This window comes from Hyla sarda, chromosome 9 (assembly GCF_029499605.1).
Source record: "Hyla sarda isolate aHylSar1 chromosome 9, aHylSar1.hap1, whole genome shotgun sequence".
Taxonomy (NCBI): domain Eukaryota; kingdom Metazoa; phylum Chordata; class Amphibia; order Anura; family Hylidae; genus Hyla; species Hyla sarda.
In genome coordinates this window covers 18676685-18692906 of record NC_079197.1, presented here as the reverse complement: position 1 = coordinate 18692906, position 16222 = coordinate 18676685, and the positions used below count along the sequence as shown (strand labels likewise).

The window sequence follows — 16222 nt, the reverse complement described above, 5'->3', positions numbered from 1 at the left end:
ACAGCTCTGGAGTATAATACAGGATATAACTCAGGATCAGTGCAGGATAAGTAATGTAATGTATGTACACAGTGACCTTACCAGCAGAATAGTGAGTACAGCTCTGGAGAATAATACAGGATATAACTCAGGATCAGTACAGTATAGATAAAGTAACATAGATACAGATTATATCTATATACTGGTGTGAATACCACCTTTCACCAAAATATTTACAATTCCAGCGAGCTTGGTGAGAAACCTGACCAACAAGAATGTTCTCTATGTGCCCTTTACTGGAAATTATTCTCACCTTAGAGGCTCCACTGGAAAACATGTGAATGATGTTCTCGGCTCCCTGCTTGACCTTATTCTCGATTTGTAGCTGTCTCTTCAGCGCTTCGACTCTGCGCTGCCTGGGATCAAGGCTCTGATCGAATAAACAGTGATCTGGGGAAACCGTCCCGTCTGGGAAAGAAAATGCAATATGGTAACTTTAATACAAATTCTTATTTCTCAACATTACAAAAATGAATGAATTAAATTAATGAATAAACAAGAAAAAAATGAAGACACGTAGCCACCAAACTTTCCCACAACCCTGGATGGCAAATATGCTTAGCTTTGTAATCAAAAATCAGCAATTCTCGCTATCCAGGTGTACTCGTTCGTAAGTTGCTGCATGGCAACCATTTTGGGAAAGAGTGTCGCTCCTAAAGGGGTACTCCAGTGTTTTAACAACGTATTCCCTATCCACAGGATAGAGGGGGTAAGTGTCTGATCGTGGGTGATCCGATTGCACTCGTGTATCTCCAGCTCTCCCATACAGAATGCATGGAGCATGTGCCAAAGTAGAGGTCGGACCCGCCTAAAATCACTTCTTCAGTGTTTTCCAACCAGTGTGCCTCCAGCTGTTGCAAAACTTCAATTCCGGGCATGCTGGGAATTGTAGTTTTGCAACAGTTGGCGGCACACTGGTCTAAAAGGACCCTTAAAAGGTGTACTCCGGTGAAAACCTTTTTTTTCTTCTTCTTTTAAATCAACTGGCTCTGGAAAGTTAAACAGATTTGTAAATTACTTCTATTAAAAAATCTAAATTCATCCTGTACTTATTAGCTGCTGAATACTACAGTGGAAATTATTTTCCGTTTGAAACACAGAGCTCTCTGCTGACATCATGAGCACAGTGCTCTCTACTGACATCTCTGTCCATTTTAGGAACTGTCCAGAGTAAAAGGAAATCCCCATAGCAAACATATGCTGTTCTGGACAGTTCCTAAAATGGACAGATGTCAGCAGAGAGCTCTGTGTTCCAAAAAGAAAAGAATTTCCGCTGTAGTATTCAGCAGCTAATAAGTACAGGAAGGACTAAGATTTTTTTAATCAAAGTAATTTACAAATCTGTTTAACTTTCCAGTTGATTTAAAAGAAAAATAAATTAAAAAAAGTTTTTCACCAGAGTACCCCTTTAACATCTTTTTCCTCTAAATCAACTAGTGTGTCTTCGGCTGTTGCAAAGCTACAACTCCTGGCCAACGGCTGTCCGGGCATGCTGGGAGTTGTAGTTTTACAACAGCTGGAGGCACACCGGTCTATAGGACCCTGCAAACCTTTTTCCTGGAGCACGTGCCAAAGTAGAGGTCGGACACCCCCTAAAATCACTTCTTCCAGTGTTTTCCAACCAGTGTGCCTCCAGCTGTTGCAAAACTACAATTCCCAGCATGCCCGGACAGCCAACTGCTGTCGGGGCATGCTGGGAATTGTAGTTTTGCAACAGCTGGAGGCACACTGGTTGGAAAACACTGGTCTATACGACCCTGAACATCTTTTTCCTCTAAAACAACTAGTGTGCCTCCAGCTGTTGCAAAACTACAACTCCCGTCCAATGGCTGTCTTGGCATGCTGGGAGTTGTAGTTTTGCAACAGCTGGAGGCAAACTTCTTGGAAAACAATGGTGTAAAGGACCCTGAACATCTTTTTCCTCTATATCAACTAGTGTGCCTTCGATTGTTGCAAAGCTACAAAAACTCCAGCAAAACTCCTGGCCAACGGCCGTCTGGGCATGCTGGGAGTTGTAGTTTTGCAACAGCTTGAGGAACACTGTTTGGAAAACACAGGTCTTTAGAACCCTGCAAATCTTTTACCTCTAAATCGACTAGTGTGCCTCCAGCTGTTGCAAAACCAACTCCCGGCCAACGGTTGGGGGGGTTGTAGTTTGGCAACAGCCAGATGCTCACTTTTCAGAAAACACAGCCCTATCCCATGGAGAGGGGATAGTTTTTTTTTATTTTTTTATTTTATTTTATTTTTTTTAAACGCTGGAGTTCTCCTTTAAGCATAGGCTGCCTATGCTACTGCAAACCAGCTTCATTCGTTAAAACAGGGCTGAGCTGCAGTACCAGACGGAACCTGTGGACAAGTGTGGCAGTGTTACATAGGAAACACATTTAATCTCAGCCACCCCCTTTAACCCTTAGTTAGCCCCCTGTTAGCCCCCTCCTGCCTTGCTTGTTGTCCTTCTCCATGATGACGATGCGGCCGTTCAGCTCCTGCAGCTGGCGGTGTAGCTCCTGTAGGCGCCGGTTGGACGTCTTCAGCTGACTTTCCACGTGGCCTTGGTGCCTCTTATCCGTGGACACTTTGCGCAGGTTCTCGGCCCCCTCCTTTATCTTCAGCTCCCTCTGGATCTCCCGTTTCAGCTGTTCCTTAGAATCCTCCAGTTGCTGCTGGAATCCTGGATCCAGGATCAGCGATCCTCCATTCTTGATCTCCATCTTGTGGCCCTCCTGCAAGTATCACATACACACACACACAAAAAAATGTAAAAAAAAAAACATGAAAGGGTTAAAATCCTTGAAAATCCCTGGTCAGGTGACTCGTATACACCTGTAATGCCCTGGGGGAGCATGTAAATACATGACACCCCGACACGCTTAAAGGCGGGGGCGGAGGGGGACGCCGTGTTAACTCTGCCTGATGTTTGTAGCGGATAAAAAAAATAAAATAAAAAAAAGTTCTAAAAAAGGAGTTTGGAAAAGTTTTCAGACAAGTCGTCATTTCCTGGAACTCCTTCCTGTTGGTGAACACGGACTGAGTCAACCAACCCAGGACCGAATCCAACCTCATCTCCTGTACAAAGGGGCAGTGTCCTCTAATCCCAGCACCTACAGGAGTGTTTTTCCAAGCAAGGTAACCCAAGCTGTTGCAAAAACTACAACTCCCAGCATGCCCGGACAGCTTTCGGCTGGCCATGGTTTCTCAGTTTTATTCAGGCCTCCCCCCGGTGACTCTATAGACAAAAAGTTGTAGAAAATACATTCCATGGTCTTATTAAGGGGGTACTCCTCAACTGGTGGCGGAAAGTTAAACATATTTGTAAATTACTTCTATTAAAAAATCTTAATCCTTCCAGTACTTATTAGCTGCTGAATGCTACAGAGGAAATTCCTTTCTTTTTGGAACACTGATGACATCACGAGCACAGTGCTCTCTGCTGACATCTCTGTCCATTTTAGCAACCGTGCATAGCAGATGTATGCTAAGGGCAGCATGGTGGCTCAGTGGTTAGAACTGCTGCCTTGCAGTGCTGGGGACTTGGGTTCAAATCCCACTAAGGACAACAATAAATAAAGAGTTATTATTATTATTATAATGACGTCAGCAGAGAGAACTGTGTTCGTGATGTCATCAGAGAGCATTCCAAAAAGAAAAGAATTTCCTCTGTAGTATTCAGCAGCTAATAAGTACAGGAAGGATTAAGATTTTTTTTAATAGAAGTAATTTACAAATATGTTTAACTTTCTGCCACCAGTTGATTTAAAAGAAAAAAAGGTTTTCACCGGAGTACCCCTTTAAACTCTATGGCAATGTTCCCAAACAGTGTGCCTCCAGCTCTTGCAAAACTACAACTCCCAGCATGCCCGGACAGCCGAAGGCTGTCCGGGCATGCTGGGAGTTGTAGTTTTACAACAGTGGGAGGCCCCCTGGTCAGAAAACACTGTGCTCAGTTCTCTACAAAAATGTCAAAAGTGTCCCGGGAACAGCACAATGCTGAAGGCTAAGGGTACGTTCACATTGGCGGATTTATTTGCAGTTTTCCCGCTGCGTATTTGAAAGGGGGCGGGCTCTTCTCGGCTGTCCGCAGCAGATTTTCTGCAGCGGAAAATCCGGCGCAAGCCCCATTTAAGTCAACAGGGTCTGCGGCGGATTTTCCACAAAACTAAACCCAAAAATAAATGCGCCCATGTGAACGTACCCTAATAGCGGACCCTTCTTCTACTGTCCAATACTGAATCTATTGGAGACACCAAGAGGATCTGGTAGCAGTGTTTCCCACCCAGAATGCCTCCAGCTGATGCGCAACTACAACTCCCAGCCGTTGGCTGTCCGAAGCACCCTGGTTGTGAGACACTGTATAGGCCCTGACACGGACAAAAATCCAGACTTAAAGGGGTACTCCGCCCCTGGCATCTTATCCCCTATCCAAAAGATAGGGGATAAGATGTTAGATCGCCGTGGTCCCGCTGCTGGGAACCCCGCCATCATTACTGCACAGAGCGAGTTCGCCCTGTGCGTAATGACGGGCGATACAGGGGCCGGAGCATAGTTACGTCACGGCTCCGCCCCTCATGACATCACGGCCCGTCCCCTTAATGCAAGTCTATGGCAGGGGGCGTGACGACCGCCACGCCCCCTCCCATAGACTTGTATTGACGGGGGCGGGCCGTGACGTCACGAGGGGCGGAGCCGTGAGGTAACGCTGCTCCGGCCCCTGTATTGCCCGTCGTTACGTGCGGAGCGATCTCGCTCTGCGCAGTAATGATAGCGGGGCGCTGCAGCAGCGATCCCCGGGGTCCCCAGCAGCGGGACCACAGCAATCTGACATCTTATCCCCTATCCTTTGGATAGGGGATAAGATGTCTAGGGGCGGAGTACCCCTTTAAGGCCCCTGGCAGTAACCCGGCAGATGAACTTGTATTAAATCATAAATCCCTGCTATGAAGCGGAATGCGTTTTACTAGTCTGTGTCCTCCGGAACAATATGAGGAACGCGGAGAACAGAACAGGTTCAGTCACCTGTCAGCGTTGCGCTCAGTACACTAGATGGGGGACGCGGCAAGAGGACTACAGTTCGGTAATATGTCACTGCTCTCCAGCTAAGGGGAGGAGGACTAAAACATCCAGCATGTCCTCACTGTATACAGCTACAGGGGGAGGCAGGGGGCACTGGGGTGTCACCAGCTATCCTGTGCATAGAAGACACATGTTGATGGTTGGCGTTTAAAGGGGGGTATTTCCTCCTCCTCTTCCCCCCCCAAAAAAAATTAATTACCAACGCTGCACTGTTCTGCCCCCCCCCCCCCTCCCCCAATTATCAGCCCAGCGCTGCCCCCATCGGGGTAAATACTCACATGTCACTCGCTGCCCTCCTCGTGCTGTTTGTTGCGGCCGCCGGCGCTGACACAAGGTAAACAAAATAAACTAACGCATGTTCCGACGTCGGCCTTACGCTGGGGACGGGAATGTCGGACAGCCGTCAGCCTATCACCGGCCGCAGCGATGTTCCACCTCGGCCGGTGATAGGCTGAGCCCACTGTCATGTAAGGAGTTCTGTCAGGCTTCTTATATGACAGTGGGCTCAGCCTATCAGCGGCCGAGGCGGAACATCGCTGCGGCCGGTGATAGGCTGACGGCTGTCCGACGTTCCATTCCCTAGGAAGCAGATGAGGCCGGTACCTGACCAACGGGAGGTAAGATAAAGTTTATTTTGTTTTATTTTTTGCAGCCCAGGCATAGGGATACCGCACAGTATAGAGCAGTGGTCTTCAACCTGCCGACCTCCAGATGTTGCAAAACTACAACTCCCAGCATGCATGCTGAGAGTTGTAGTTTTGCAACATCTGGAGGTCCGCAGGTTGAAGACCACTGGTATAGCGTGTCAGCGCCGGCGGCCGCCACAAACAGGAGGATGGGGACAGCGCTAGGCTGATAATTGGGGGGCAGAACAGCGCTTGCAGGCAACATATGATTAGTTCCCCGATGTGGGGACAGCGCTGGGCTGATAATTCATTAATTCCCAAGGGGGAGGGGCCAAACCGGTATTGCGGTATGGGTTAAAATTCATTTCGTGCAACACAAAAATGTCGGTATTCGGTATGAACCTATATACCGCCCAGCCCTAGGTGTATGGTGGACGGTCATACAGACATTATATACACACACAAATGTATTTCCGGGTGCATATGAAGATAGTAGTGCCTGCATATTCCATAGTGATATCCCCATCCCTAATGGAGGCCACACATGTATACGGATACGCACAGAGTGTCAAATATACTTATACAAGTGGACTTTGGCTGTCTACCAGTACTGGGAGTTGTAGTTTTGCAACAGCTGGGGACACCTTGGTTGGGAAAAGATATAGGAAGAGATTTATCAAAACCTGTCCAGAGGAAGAGTTGCTGAGTTGCCCATAGCAACCAATCAGATCGCTTTCATTTTTCAGGCCTTTTCAAAAACGAAAGAAGAAATCTGATTGGTTGCTATGGGCAACTGGGCAACTTTTCCTCCGGACAGATTTTGATAAATCTGTTTTTTCGTTCGCTCATGACCGCACCCCTGGAGAGGACCTCCCAACGCAGGACCGGATATCTGGGATATCTGGGTACCCCAAAGGAGCCAATAAAGACCGAAAAATTCTCTCTTTTTTAAAAGGGTGGGATAAATGAGGGGTGCTATCGTGAGCTAACGAAAAACAGATTGCCCGTAAGTAATCTATCTTTACCTAAACGCTCATGACAGCACCCCTGGAGATTTAGAATAGAAACAAATCAGGGCGGGACTACCGCCTGAAGGACTTTACATCCAAAGGAAAGATCAGAAACAGGGTTTAAAGGGGTACTCCAGCGCTAAGACATCTTATCCCCTATCCAAAAGGATAGGGGATAAGGTGCCTGATTGCGGGGGTCCCGCCGCTGGAGACCCCAGTGATCTTGCACGCAGCACCCCGTTAGAATCAGTCCCCGGAGCGTGTTCGCTCCGGGTCTGATTACTGGCGATCAAGGGGACGGAGCATTGTGACAGCTGCCACGCCCCCTCCCATAGGCTTGCATTGAGGGGGCGGAGCGTGACATCACACGGGGGCAATGCCGTGACAACACAATGCTCCGTCCCAGTGGTCACCAGTGATCAGACCCGGAGCGAACACGCTCCGGGGACTGATTCTAACGGGGTGCTGCTTGCAAGATCACGGGGGTCCCCAGCGGCGGGACCCCCGTGATCAGGCATCTTATCCCCTATCCTTTGGATAGGGAATAAGAGGTCTTAGGGCCGGCGTACCCCTTTAATTGCAAACTATAGAGTTTTATAAAAGTATGTTTTGGGACCATGTATCTGCCCTACAGATCTGGTCCAAAGAGGCTTCAGCCTTCTCTGCCCAGGAAGAAGCCGCCGCTCTGGTAGAGTGAGCCGAAAAAAGGAAGGTGGATCCGGATTCTTTGCAGTAATTGATGCCCGGATCCATCTTCTAATAGACGGCTTAGACGCAGTCTTGCCTTTGTTAGGGCCAGAAAATTGGACTAGAACATTTTCTGTAGAACGAAAGTCCTTAGTAGAGTCCAGATACTTCAGGAGGCATCTTCTGACATCAAGGTTATGGAACTTGACTTCACCTTCATGTCTCATCGCAAAAAGAGAGAAGAATAATCTCCTGAGAATTAGGAGACTGAGACCACTATCGGCAGAAAAGACGGTAAAGTCATCTAGTATCTTGGTATAAGGAGGAAAGGGAGAGAGCACTTGTAATTCTCCTACCCTCCTAGACGTTGTTATTACCAGGAGGAAGCACATCTTGAGGGGGAGCCACTTGATGGGGATAGAATCCAGAGGTTTAAATGGTCCTGACAAGGCATCTAACACCAGATTCAAGTCCCAAGGGGGAACGCTAGGTCTTGATAGAGGATTTAAAGGGGGTACTCCGCCCCTAGACATCTTATCCCCTATCCAAAGGATAGGGGATAAGATGTCAGATTGCGGGGGTTCCGCCGCTGGGGACCCCCAGGATCTCGGCTGCAGCACCCACCTGTTGCGGCTTCCAGCAGCACTGGAGGCTCTCATCCTAACGCCTCATGACCACGGTGACGTGAGATCGTGACGTCACAACTCCGCCCCCTGTGTGATGTCACGCCCCGCCCCCTCAATGCAAGTCTATGGGCGCCCCCTCAATGCAAGTCTATGGGAGGGGGCGTGACGGCTGTATACATACAGACATATAGATTCACATGTATATATACATATCCGTATCACCCGCATACATACACATCCCACACACACTGATTCTCCCGTATACATACACATCACACACACCGATTCTCCCGTATACATACACATAGATTCTCCCATATACATACACATCAGACACATAGATTCTAACATATACATCGCACACAGATTCTCACGTATACATACACATCATGCGCACACATCTCGATTCTCCCGTATACATACACATCGATTCTCCCGTATACACACACACATCAGACACATCGATTCTCCCGTATACACACACACATCAGACACATCGATTCTCCCGTATACACACACATCAGATACATCGATTCTCCCGTATACACACACATCAGACACATCGATTCTCCCGTATACACACACACACACACACACACACACACACACACACCGATTCTCCCGTATACACACATCGATTCTCCCGTATACACACACACACACACACACATCAGACACATCGATTCTCCCGTATACACACACATCAGACACATCGATTCTCCCGTATACACACACATCAGACACATCGATTCTCCCGTATACACACACATCAGACACATCGATTCTCACGTATACATATACATTCAGATTACACACGCAAACATTATAAACACATCTGGATTCCCATGAATATACATATAGATTCCCATACACACATATAGATTCCCATGTACACATTATACACATACACTTATTCCCATGTATACACACACATATAGATTCCCATGTACACATTATACACATACACTTATTCCCATGTATACATACACATAGATTCCCATGTACACATTATACACACACTTATTCCCATGTATACACACACATATAGATTCCCATGTACACATTATACACACACACTTATTCCCATGTATACATACACATATAGATTCCCATGTACACATTATACACACACTTATTACCATGTATACATACACATAGATTCCCATGTACACATATAGATTCCCATGTACACATTATACACACACTTATTCCCATGTATACTTACACATATAGATTCCCATGTACACATTATACACATACACTTATTCCCATGTATACATACACATATAGATTCAGGTGCATACATAATGATACAGTTTCCCATGTATACATACACATATAGATTCCCATGTACACATTATACACACTTATTCCCATGTACACATACACATATAGATTCCCATGTACACATTATACACACACTTATTCCCATGTATACATACACATATAGATTCAGGTGCATACATAATGATACAGTTTCCCATGTATACATTATACACATATAGATTCCCATGTATACATTATACACACACTTATTACCATGTACACATACACATAGATTCCCATGTACACATTATACACACACTTATTCCCATGTATACATACACATATAGATTCCCATGTACACATTACACACACTTATTCCCATGTATACATACACATATAGATTCAGGTGCATACATAATGATACAGTTTCCCATGTATACATACACATATAGATTCAGGCGCATACATAATGATACAGTTTCCCATGTATACATACACATATAGATTCCCATGTACACATTATACACACTTATTACCATGTATACATACACATATAGATTCCCATGTACACATTATATACACACACTTATTCCCATGTATACATACACATATAGATTCCCATGTACACATTATATACATACACTTATTCCCATGTATACATACACATATAGATTCCCATGTACACATTACACACACACTTATTCCCATGTATACATACACATATAGATTCCCATGTACACATTACACACACACTTATTCCCATGTATACATACACATATAGATTCAGGCGCATACATAATGATACAGTTTCCCATGTATACATACACATATAGATTCCCATGTACACATTATACACACACACTTATTCCCATGTACACATATAGATTCCCATGTACACATTACACACACACTTATTCCCATGTATACATACACATATAGATTCCCATGTACACATTATACACACACGTATTCCCATGTATACATACACATATAGATTCAGGTGCATACATAATGATACAGTTTCCCATGTATACATACACATATAGATTCCCATGTACACATTATACACACACGTATTCCCATGTATACATACACATATAGATTCAGGTGCATACATAATGATACAGTTTCCCATGTATACATACACATATAGATTCCCATGTACACATTACACACACACTTATTCCCATGTATACATACACATATAGATTCCCATGTACACATTATACACACACTTATTCCCATGTATACATACACATATAGATTCCCATGTACACATACACTTATTCCCATGTATACATACACATATAGATTCCCATGTACACATTACACACACACATATAGATTCAGGCGCATACATAATGATACAGTTTCCCATGTATACATACACACTGTACACATTCCTATAGATTCATATATTTACCTTCAGGTACATAAAATAAACAATCTAGGCACAGATACATATATGATATATACAATGCACATGTATGTGTACACCAGATATACACACTCCTCACACCCCATACAAGTGCTGTATACCCCTATATCAGTAAGCACAGTGACAGTATACAGCAGTATGTCACGTGATCACACAAGTTCCCACACGGGCGGTTGGGTGTCCCCGGACCGTGCCCTGTATCTCACAGCGGACACAGTCACGGGTACAGTACACGGGGGCCCTGCGGTCACATCACCCGCCATCCCCCGAGAACCAACCATACAGAGCCCGCTCACCTGCAGCTGGGAGCCCACGTCCATGTCCCTCCGGACACCGGGCCCTCCCCGCCCGCACTCCCACTAACTTCAATCTTCCCGGGAAACCGGCTCCTCCCAGTGGAGATCTGAGTGTACTGCAAGTAGAATACGCGCCATCTAGCGGGTGTACCATAAGTAACGGCCAGAGATAGTGCCCTGGACATCAGCGGCATCTAGTGGATGGTATAAGAATGAATACCCTTTCAAGAAAGCAGCAGCGACTTTAGTGGACAGAAGGGGAACTGCAGGCCTGGCACCCATTATCAGTAAAGCATTGCAGTCATTCTTAAAATCTTCAGACTTTTTAACTTTTTTTTTTTTTTTTTAACATTTTGTTCTATTGTGGTCTTGTAAAAATAATGTTAGAACGTTATTAAAAATGAAATCTTGCAGGGACATAAGTATTGATACCCTTTATACTGGACTTTATTCAGGTGAAGCCCATTTGGCAGTGATTCCGGCCTCCAGTCTTCTTAGGGATGAGGCCACAAGGTTTACTCACCTGGATTTGGGGATTTTCTGTCATTCTTCCTCTCAGCTCTGTCAGGTTGGATGGGGACTGGCGGTGGAAGCCATTTTCAGGTCTCTCCAGAGATGTTCCATTGGGTTCTGGATGGTGGTTGTCCCTAGGCCGCTCCTGGGTTTTCTCAGCTGTATGCTTAGGGGCATTGGGGGAGATTCAACCAGTTGCCCTTAGCAACTAATCAGATCACTTTTCATTTTTGAAAGGGCCTCTGAGAAATAAAAGAGGCACTCTGGTCGCTATGGGTAACTGGTCAAATTTTTTTTTTCTCATGGAAGGTTTTCATGAATCTCCCCCATAATCTTGTTTGAAGGAGAACACGCAGCCGAGTCTGAGGTCCAAAGCACTTTGATCAGGCTTTCCTTAAAGGAGTAGTCCAGTGGTGACTCAGTGGTGAGCAACTTATCCCCTATCCTAAGGATAGGGGATAAGTTTGAGATCGTGGGGGGTCCGACCGCTGGGGCCCCCTGCGATCTCCTGTAAGGAGCCCCAACAGCCCGCGGGAAGGGGGCGTGTCGACCTCCGCACGAAGCGACGGCCGACACGCCCCCTCAATACAACTCTATGGCAGAGCTGAAGCGCTGCCTTCAGCAATCTCCGGCTCTGCCATTGAGATGTATTGAGGGGGCGTGTTGGCCGCCGCTTCGTGCGGGGGTCAACACCCGCTATCTGGGCCGAGAGCCGGGGCCCCGTACAGAGAGATCGCAGGGGGCCCCAGCGGTCGGACCCCCCGCGATCTCAAACTTATCCCCTATCCTTAGGATAGGGGATAAGTTTTTCACCACTGGACTACCCCTTTAAGGGGTACTCCACCCCTAGACATATTATCCTCTATCCAAAGGATAGGGGATAAGATGCCTGATCGCGGGAGTCCCGCCGCTGGGGCACCCCATTTATAACCAGTCCCCGGAGCGTGTTCGCCCGGGTCTGATTACCAGCGACAACAGGGCCGATGGCGTGTGACATCACGCTCCGCCCTTCAATGCAAGCCTATGGGAGGGGACGTGATAGCTGTCACACCCCCTCCCATAGGCTTGCATTGAGGGGCGGAGTGTGACGTCACACGGGGGCGGAACGTCACACACCGTCGGCTCTGTGGTCCCGGTAATCAGACCCGGAGCAAACACGGGGTGCCACGTGCAAGATCACGGGGGTCCCCAGCGGCTAAGCACAGGAGTACCCCTTTAAATTTAATACAGCATGGAGCCAGCAGAAGAACAAAAATGGTGCTATGTATAATCAGACTCACTATGCACCCATAAGCATAACCCCTAAGGCTGGGACCACAAAGATTTGGGGCTTAAAGGGTACCTCTCATCAAAAAAACTTTTGATATATTATAGATTAATGTATGCAGAATAACTTTACAATTGCATGTTTTTAAAAAAAATATGCTTCTTTCTATTTAATTTTCCACTTTGAAGAAATGAACACTAGGGGTCTCCCTACCAGTCCTGGCAGCAAGCATTTCAGACTCATGCTGGAGTCCTAAACACTACGAGCTGCCAGTCTGCTTTGTTCACAAAGGAGAACACTCAGAGCTGCCAGCCTGCTTTGTTCACAGCCTGTTTGGCTGTGAACAAAGCAGGCTGGCAGCTCTGAGTGTTTAGGACTCCAGCATGAGTCAGAAATGCTTGCTGACGGGATTGATCGGGAAAAATACAATAGAAAGAAGCATATTTTTCATTAACATGCTATTGGAAAGTTATTCAACATTCATCAATCTAAAATAAATCAAAAGTTTATTTGATGAGAGGTACCCTTTAAGAGGGTTTGCAGTGTGTGGATCACCATGCTTGCACTGTGACCCTAAAGTGGTAGCAACCAGTGGTTGAAACCATTCAAGATGGCTCTTACAACAGTCAGGTCAAGTTCATGGCTACATGTGGGTCGCAGTGTCACCCCATTTACTTACCTAGGATTTATGCAGCACGATTCACAGCGTGGTGACCCAAAATAGTCTTGTAGCCCCAGTCTTGGGTGTCCTGAGCAGCTTCTAATTTCTTGGTGGTTATTTAAATATTGACCGAATCACCAACAACTGCTTTCAGGAACCTGAAAGGGCGAAGCCTCTCGGCCACCATGTTTATAAATCTATGGTTCCACAGCATGTACCCTCCTTTTATCCTTCAAGTAAATACCGTGAAGAGGAACGCAGCCCTATGACAGCTCAGTGTTAAAGGGGTACTCCGCTGGAAAACATTTTCTTTTAAATCAACTGGTGCCAGAAAGTTAAACAGATTTGTAAATGACTTCTATTAAAAATCTTAATCCTTCCAGTACTTATCAGCTGCTGTATACTACAGAGGAATTTATTTTCTGTCTGACCTCAGCGCTCTCTGCTGACACCTCTGTGCATTTTTAGGAACTGTCCAGAGCAGGAGCAAATCCCCATAGCAAACCTCTCCTGCTCTGAACAGTTCCTAAAATGGACAGAGGTGTCAGCAGAGAGCACTGTGGTCAGACAGAAAATATATTAAAGAAAAGAACTTCCTATGGAGCATACAGCAGCTAAGTACAGGAAGGATTAAGATTTTTTAATAGAAGTGATTTACAAATTTGTTTAACTTTTTGACACCAGTTGATTTTAAAGAAAATGTTTTCCATTGGAATACCCCTTTAATGGAACAGGATGCTCTGGACGCTACACGCACACACATATATATATATATGTGTATGTATATGCAGCACTATCAAAAAATAATATGCAGGTGGTGGACTAGGAGTGCTGCATTCTTTGTTGGCGATATATATATATATATATATATATATATATATTTGTGTAAAAAATTGTCACAAAAAGGTGTAATATGGTCTTGACCGCAAAATAAGTAGCGACTATTACCTCGGTAACTAGAGGCATGGCAATTGTATAAAACAGTGTGTGCAGGGTATGTTGTAGTTGCCATGGAAACATCTAATAAAGTACCCGCACCCTTCCACATGCCAAACTACAAATCCAAGCATGCCCAGACAGCCGTTGGCTGTCTAGGCATACTGGGAGTTGTAGTTTTGCAACAGCTGGAGACACTCTGGGTGGAAGGCCACCGTGCTCTTGGGAACTTTCAGTGCAGCAATGTTTTTGTCCCCTTCTCCAGATCTGTGCCTCCACACAACCCTGTCTCTCAGCTCTACAGGCAGTTCTTCCCCCTCTCATGGCTTGGTTTTTGTTCCCTGAGCTCTGCAGGCAGCTCTTTTCCCCCATGGCTTGGTTTTTGTTACCTGTCTCTGAGCTCAACATGCATTTTTTTCACCCCTCATGGCTTGGTTTTTGTTTCCTTCTCCAGATCTGTATCTCCACACAATCCTGTTTCTGATCTCTACAGGCAGCTCTTTCCCTTTCATGTCTTGGTTTTTGTTCCCTTCTCTAGATCTGTATCTCCACACAATCCTGTCTTTGAGCTTTACAGGCAGTTCTTTCCTGCTAATGGTCTGGTTTTTGTTCCCTTCTCCAGATCTGTGCCTTTTAAACAAACCTGTCTCGGAGCTCTACAGGCAGTTATTTCCCCCTGTGGCTCCATTTCTATTCCCATCTCCAGAACTGTAACGCCACACAATCCTGTCTCTGGGCTCTACAGGCAGTTGTTTTCTCCTCATAACCTGATTTTTTTCTCTAATATCCTTTATCGGCTGTGAGACCTTATATAGACAGGTGACGCCAATCAGGGTGCGGGAACATCTCAGAGATGATCAAGAGAAATGGGCGCAGCCAGAGGTAAGTCAAGTGTCACAGCAAAGGGTCTGAATACTTATGTCCATGTGAAATGTAAATTCTTACTTTTTATTAAATTTGCCAAGATTCCTTAAAATCTGCTTTCACTTTGTCATTATGGGGTATTGAGTGCTGAATGATGGGGTTGATTATTATTTTTTTTTTTTTTTGCCGCAACGTAATACAATGTGAAGGGGCCTGAACACCTTCTGATACATTAACCCCTTAAGGACTCAAGGTTTTTCCGTTTTTGCACTTTCGTTTTTTCCTCCTTACCTTTTAAAAATCATAACCCTTTCAATTTTCCACCTAAAAATCCATATTATTGCTTATTTTTTGCGATAGGGACCTATAACACTGCACACACTGATCTCCTATGCTGATCACTGGCGTGTATTAACACGCCTGTGATCAGCATTATCGGCGCTTGACTGCTCCTGCCTGGATCTCAGGCACGGAGCAGTTATTCGCCGATCGGACACCGAGGAGGCAGGTAAGAGCCCTCCCGGTGTCCGATCAGCTGTTCGGGACGCCGCGATTTCACCGCGGCGGTCCTGAACAGCCCGACTGAGCAGCCGGGTCACTTTCAGTTTCACTTTAGAAGCGGCGGTCAGCTTTGACCGCCGCTTCTAAAGGGTTAATACAGCACATCGCCGCGATCGGCGATGTGTGGTATTAGCCGCGGGTCCCGGCCGTTGATGAGCGCCGGGACCGACGCAATATGATGCAGGATCGCGACGCGATCCCGCTTCATATCGCGGGAGCCGGCGCAGGACGTAAATATACGTCCTGCGTTGTTAAAGGCGTACTCTGCTGGAAAACTTTTTTTTTTTATGAACTGGTGCCAGAAAGTTAAACAGATTTGTAAATCACTTCTATTCAAAAATCTTAATCCTTCCAGTACT

At 45.8% G+C, this 16222-nt stretch overlaps 1 protein-coding gene across 4 annotated transcripts in view; it reads right to left on the bottom strand.

The window, feature by feature from the left end:
* Positions 1-11472, bottom strand: part of PKN3 (protein kinase N3) — a 38852-nt gene extending 27380 nt beyond the window's left edge. Inside the window, exons 1-4 of one of the 4 annotated variants that reach the window (XM_056538632.1) lie at positions 10751-10848; positions 8060-8230; positions 2483-2765; positions 293-447 (exon numbers count right to left, since the gene is read on the bottom strand). In XM_056538632.1, the coding sequence (XP_056394607.1) occupies positions 293-447; positions 2483-2753 (426 nt within the window). In that variant the 5' untranslated portion in view covers positions 2754-2765; positions 8060-8230; positions 10751-10848. Of the gene's footprint in view, positions 1-292; positions 448-2482; positions 2766-2865; positions 2980-8059; positions 8231-10750; positions 10890-11061 lie in introns of those variants that run through there. The other 3 variants (XM_056538630.1, XM_056538631.1, XM_056538629.1) reach the window with 3 other exon arrangements.
* Between the last annotated feature and the right edge of the window lie 4750 nt (positions 11473-16222).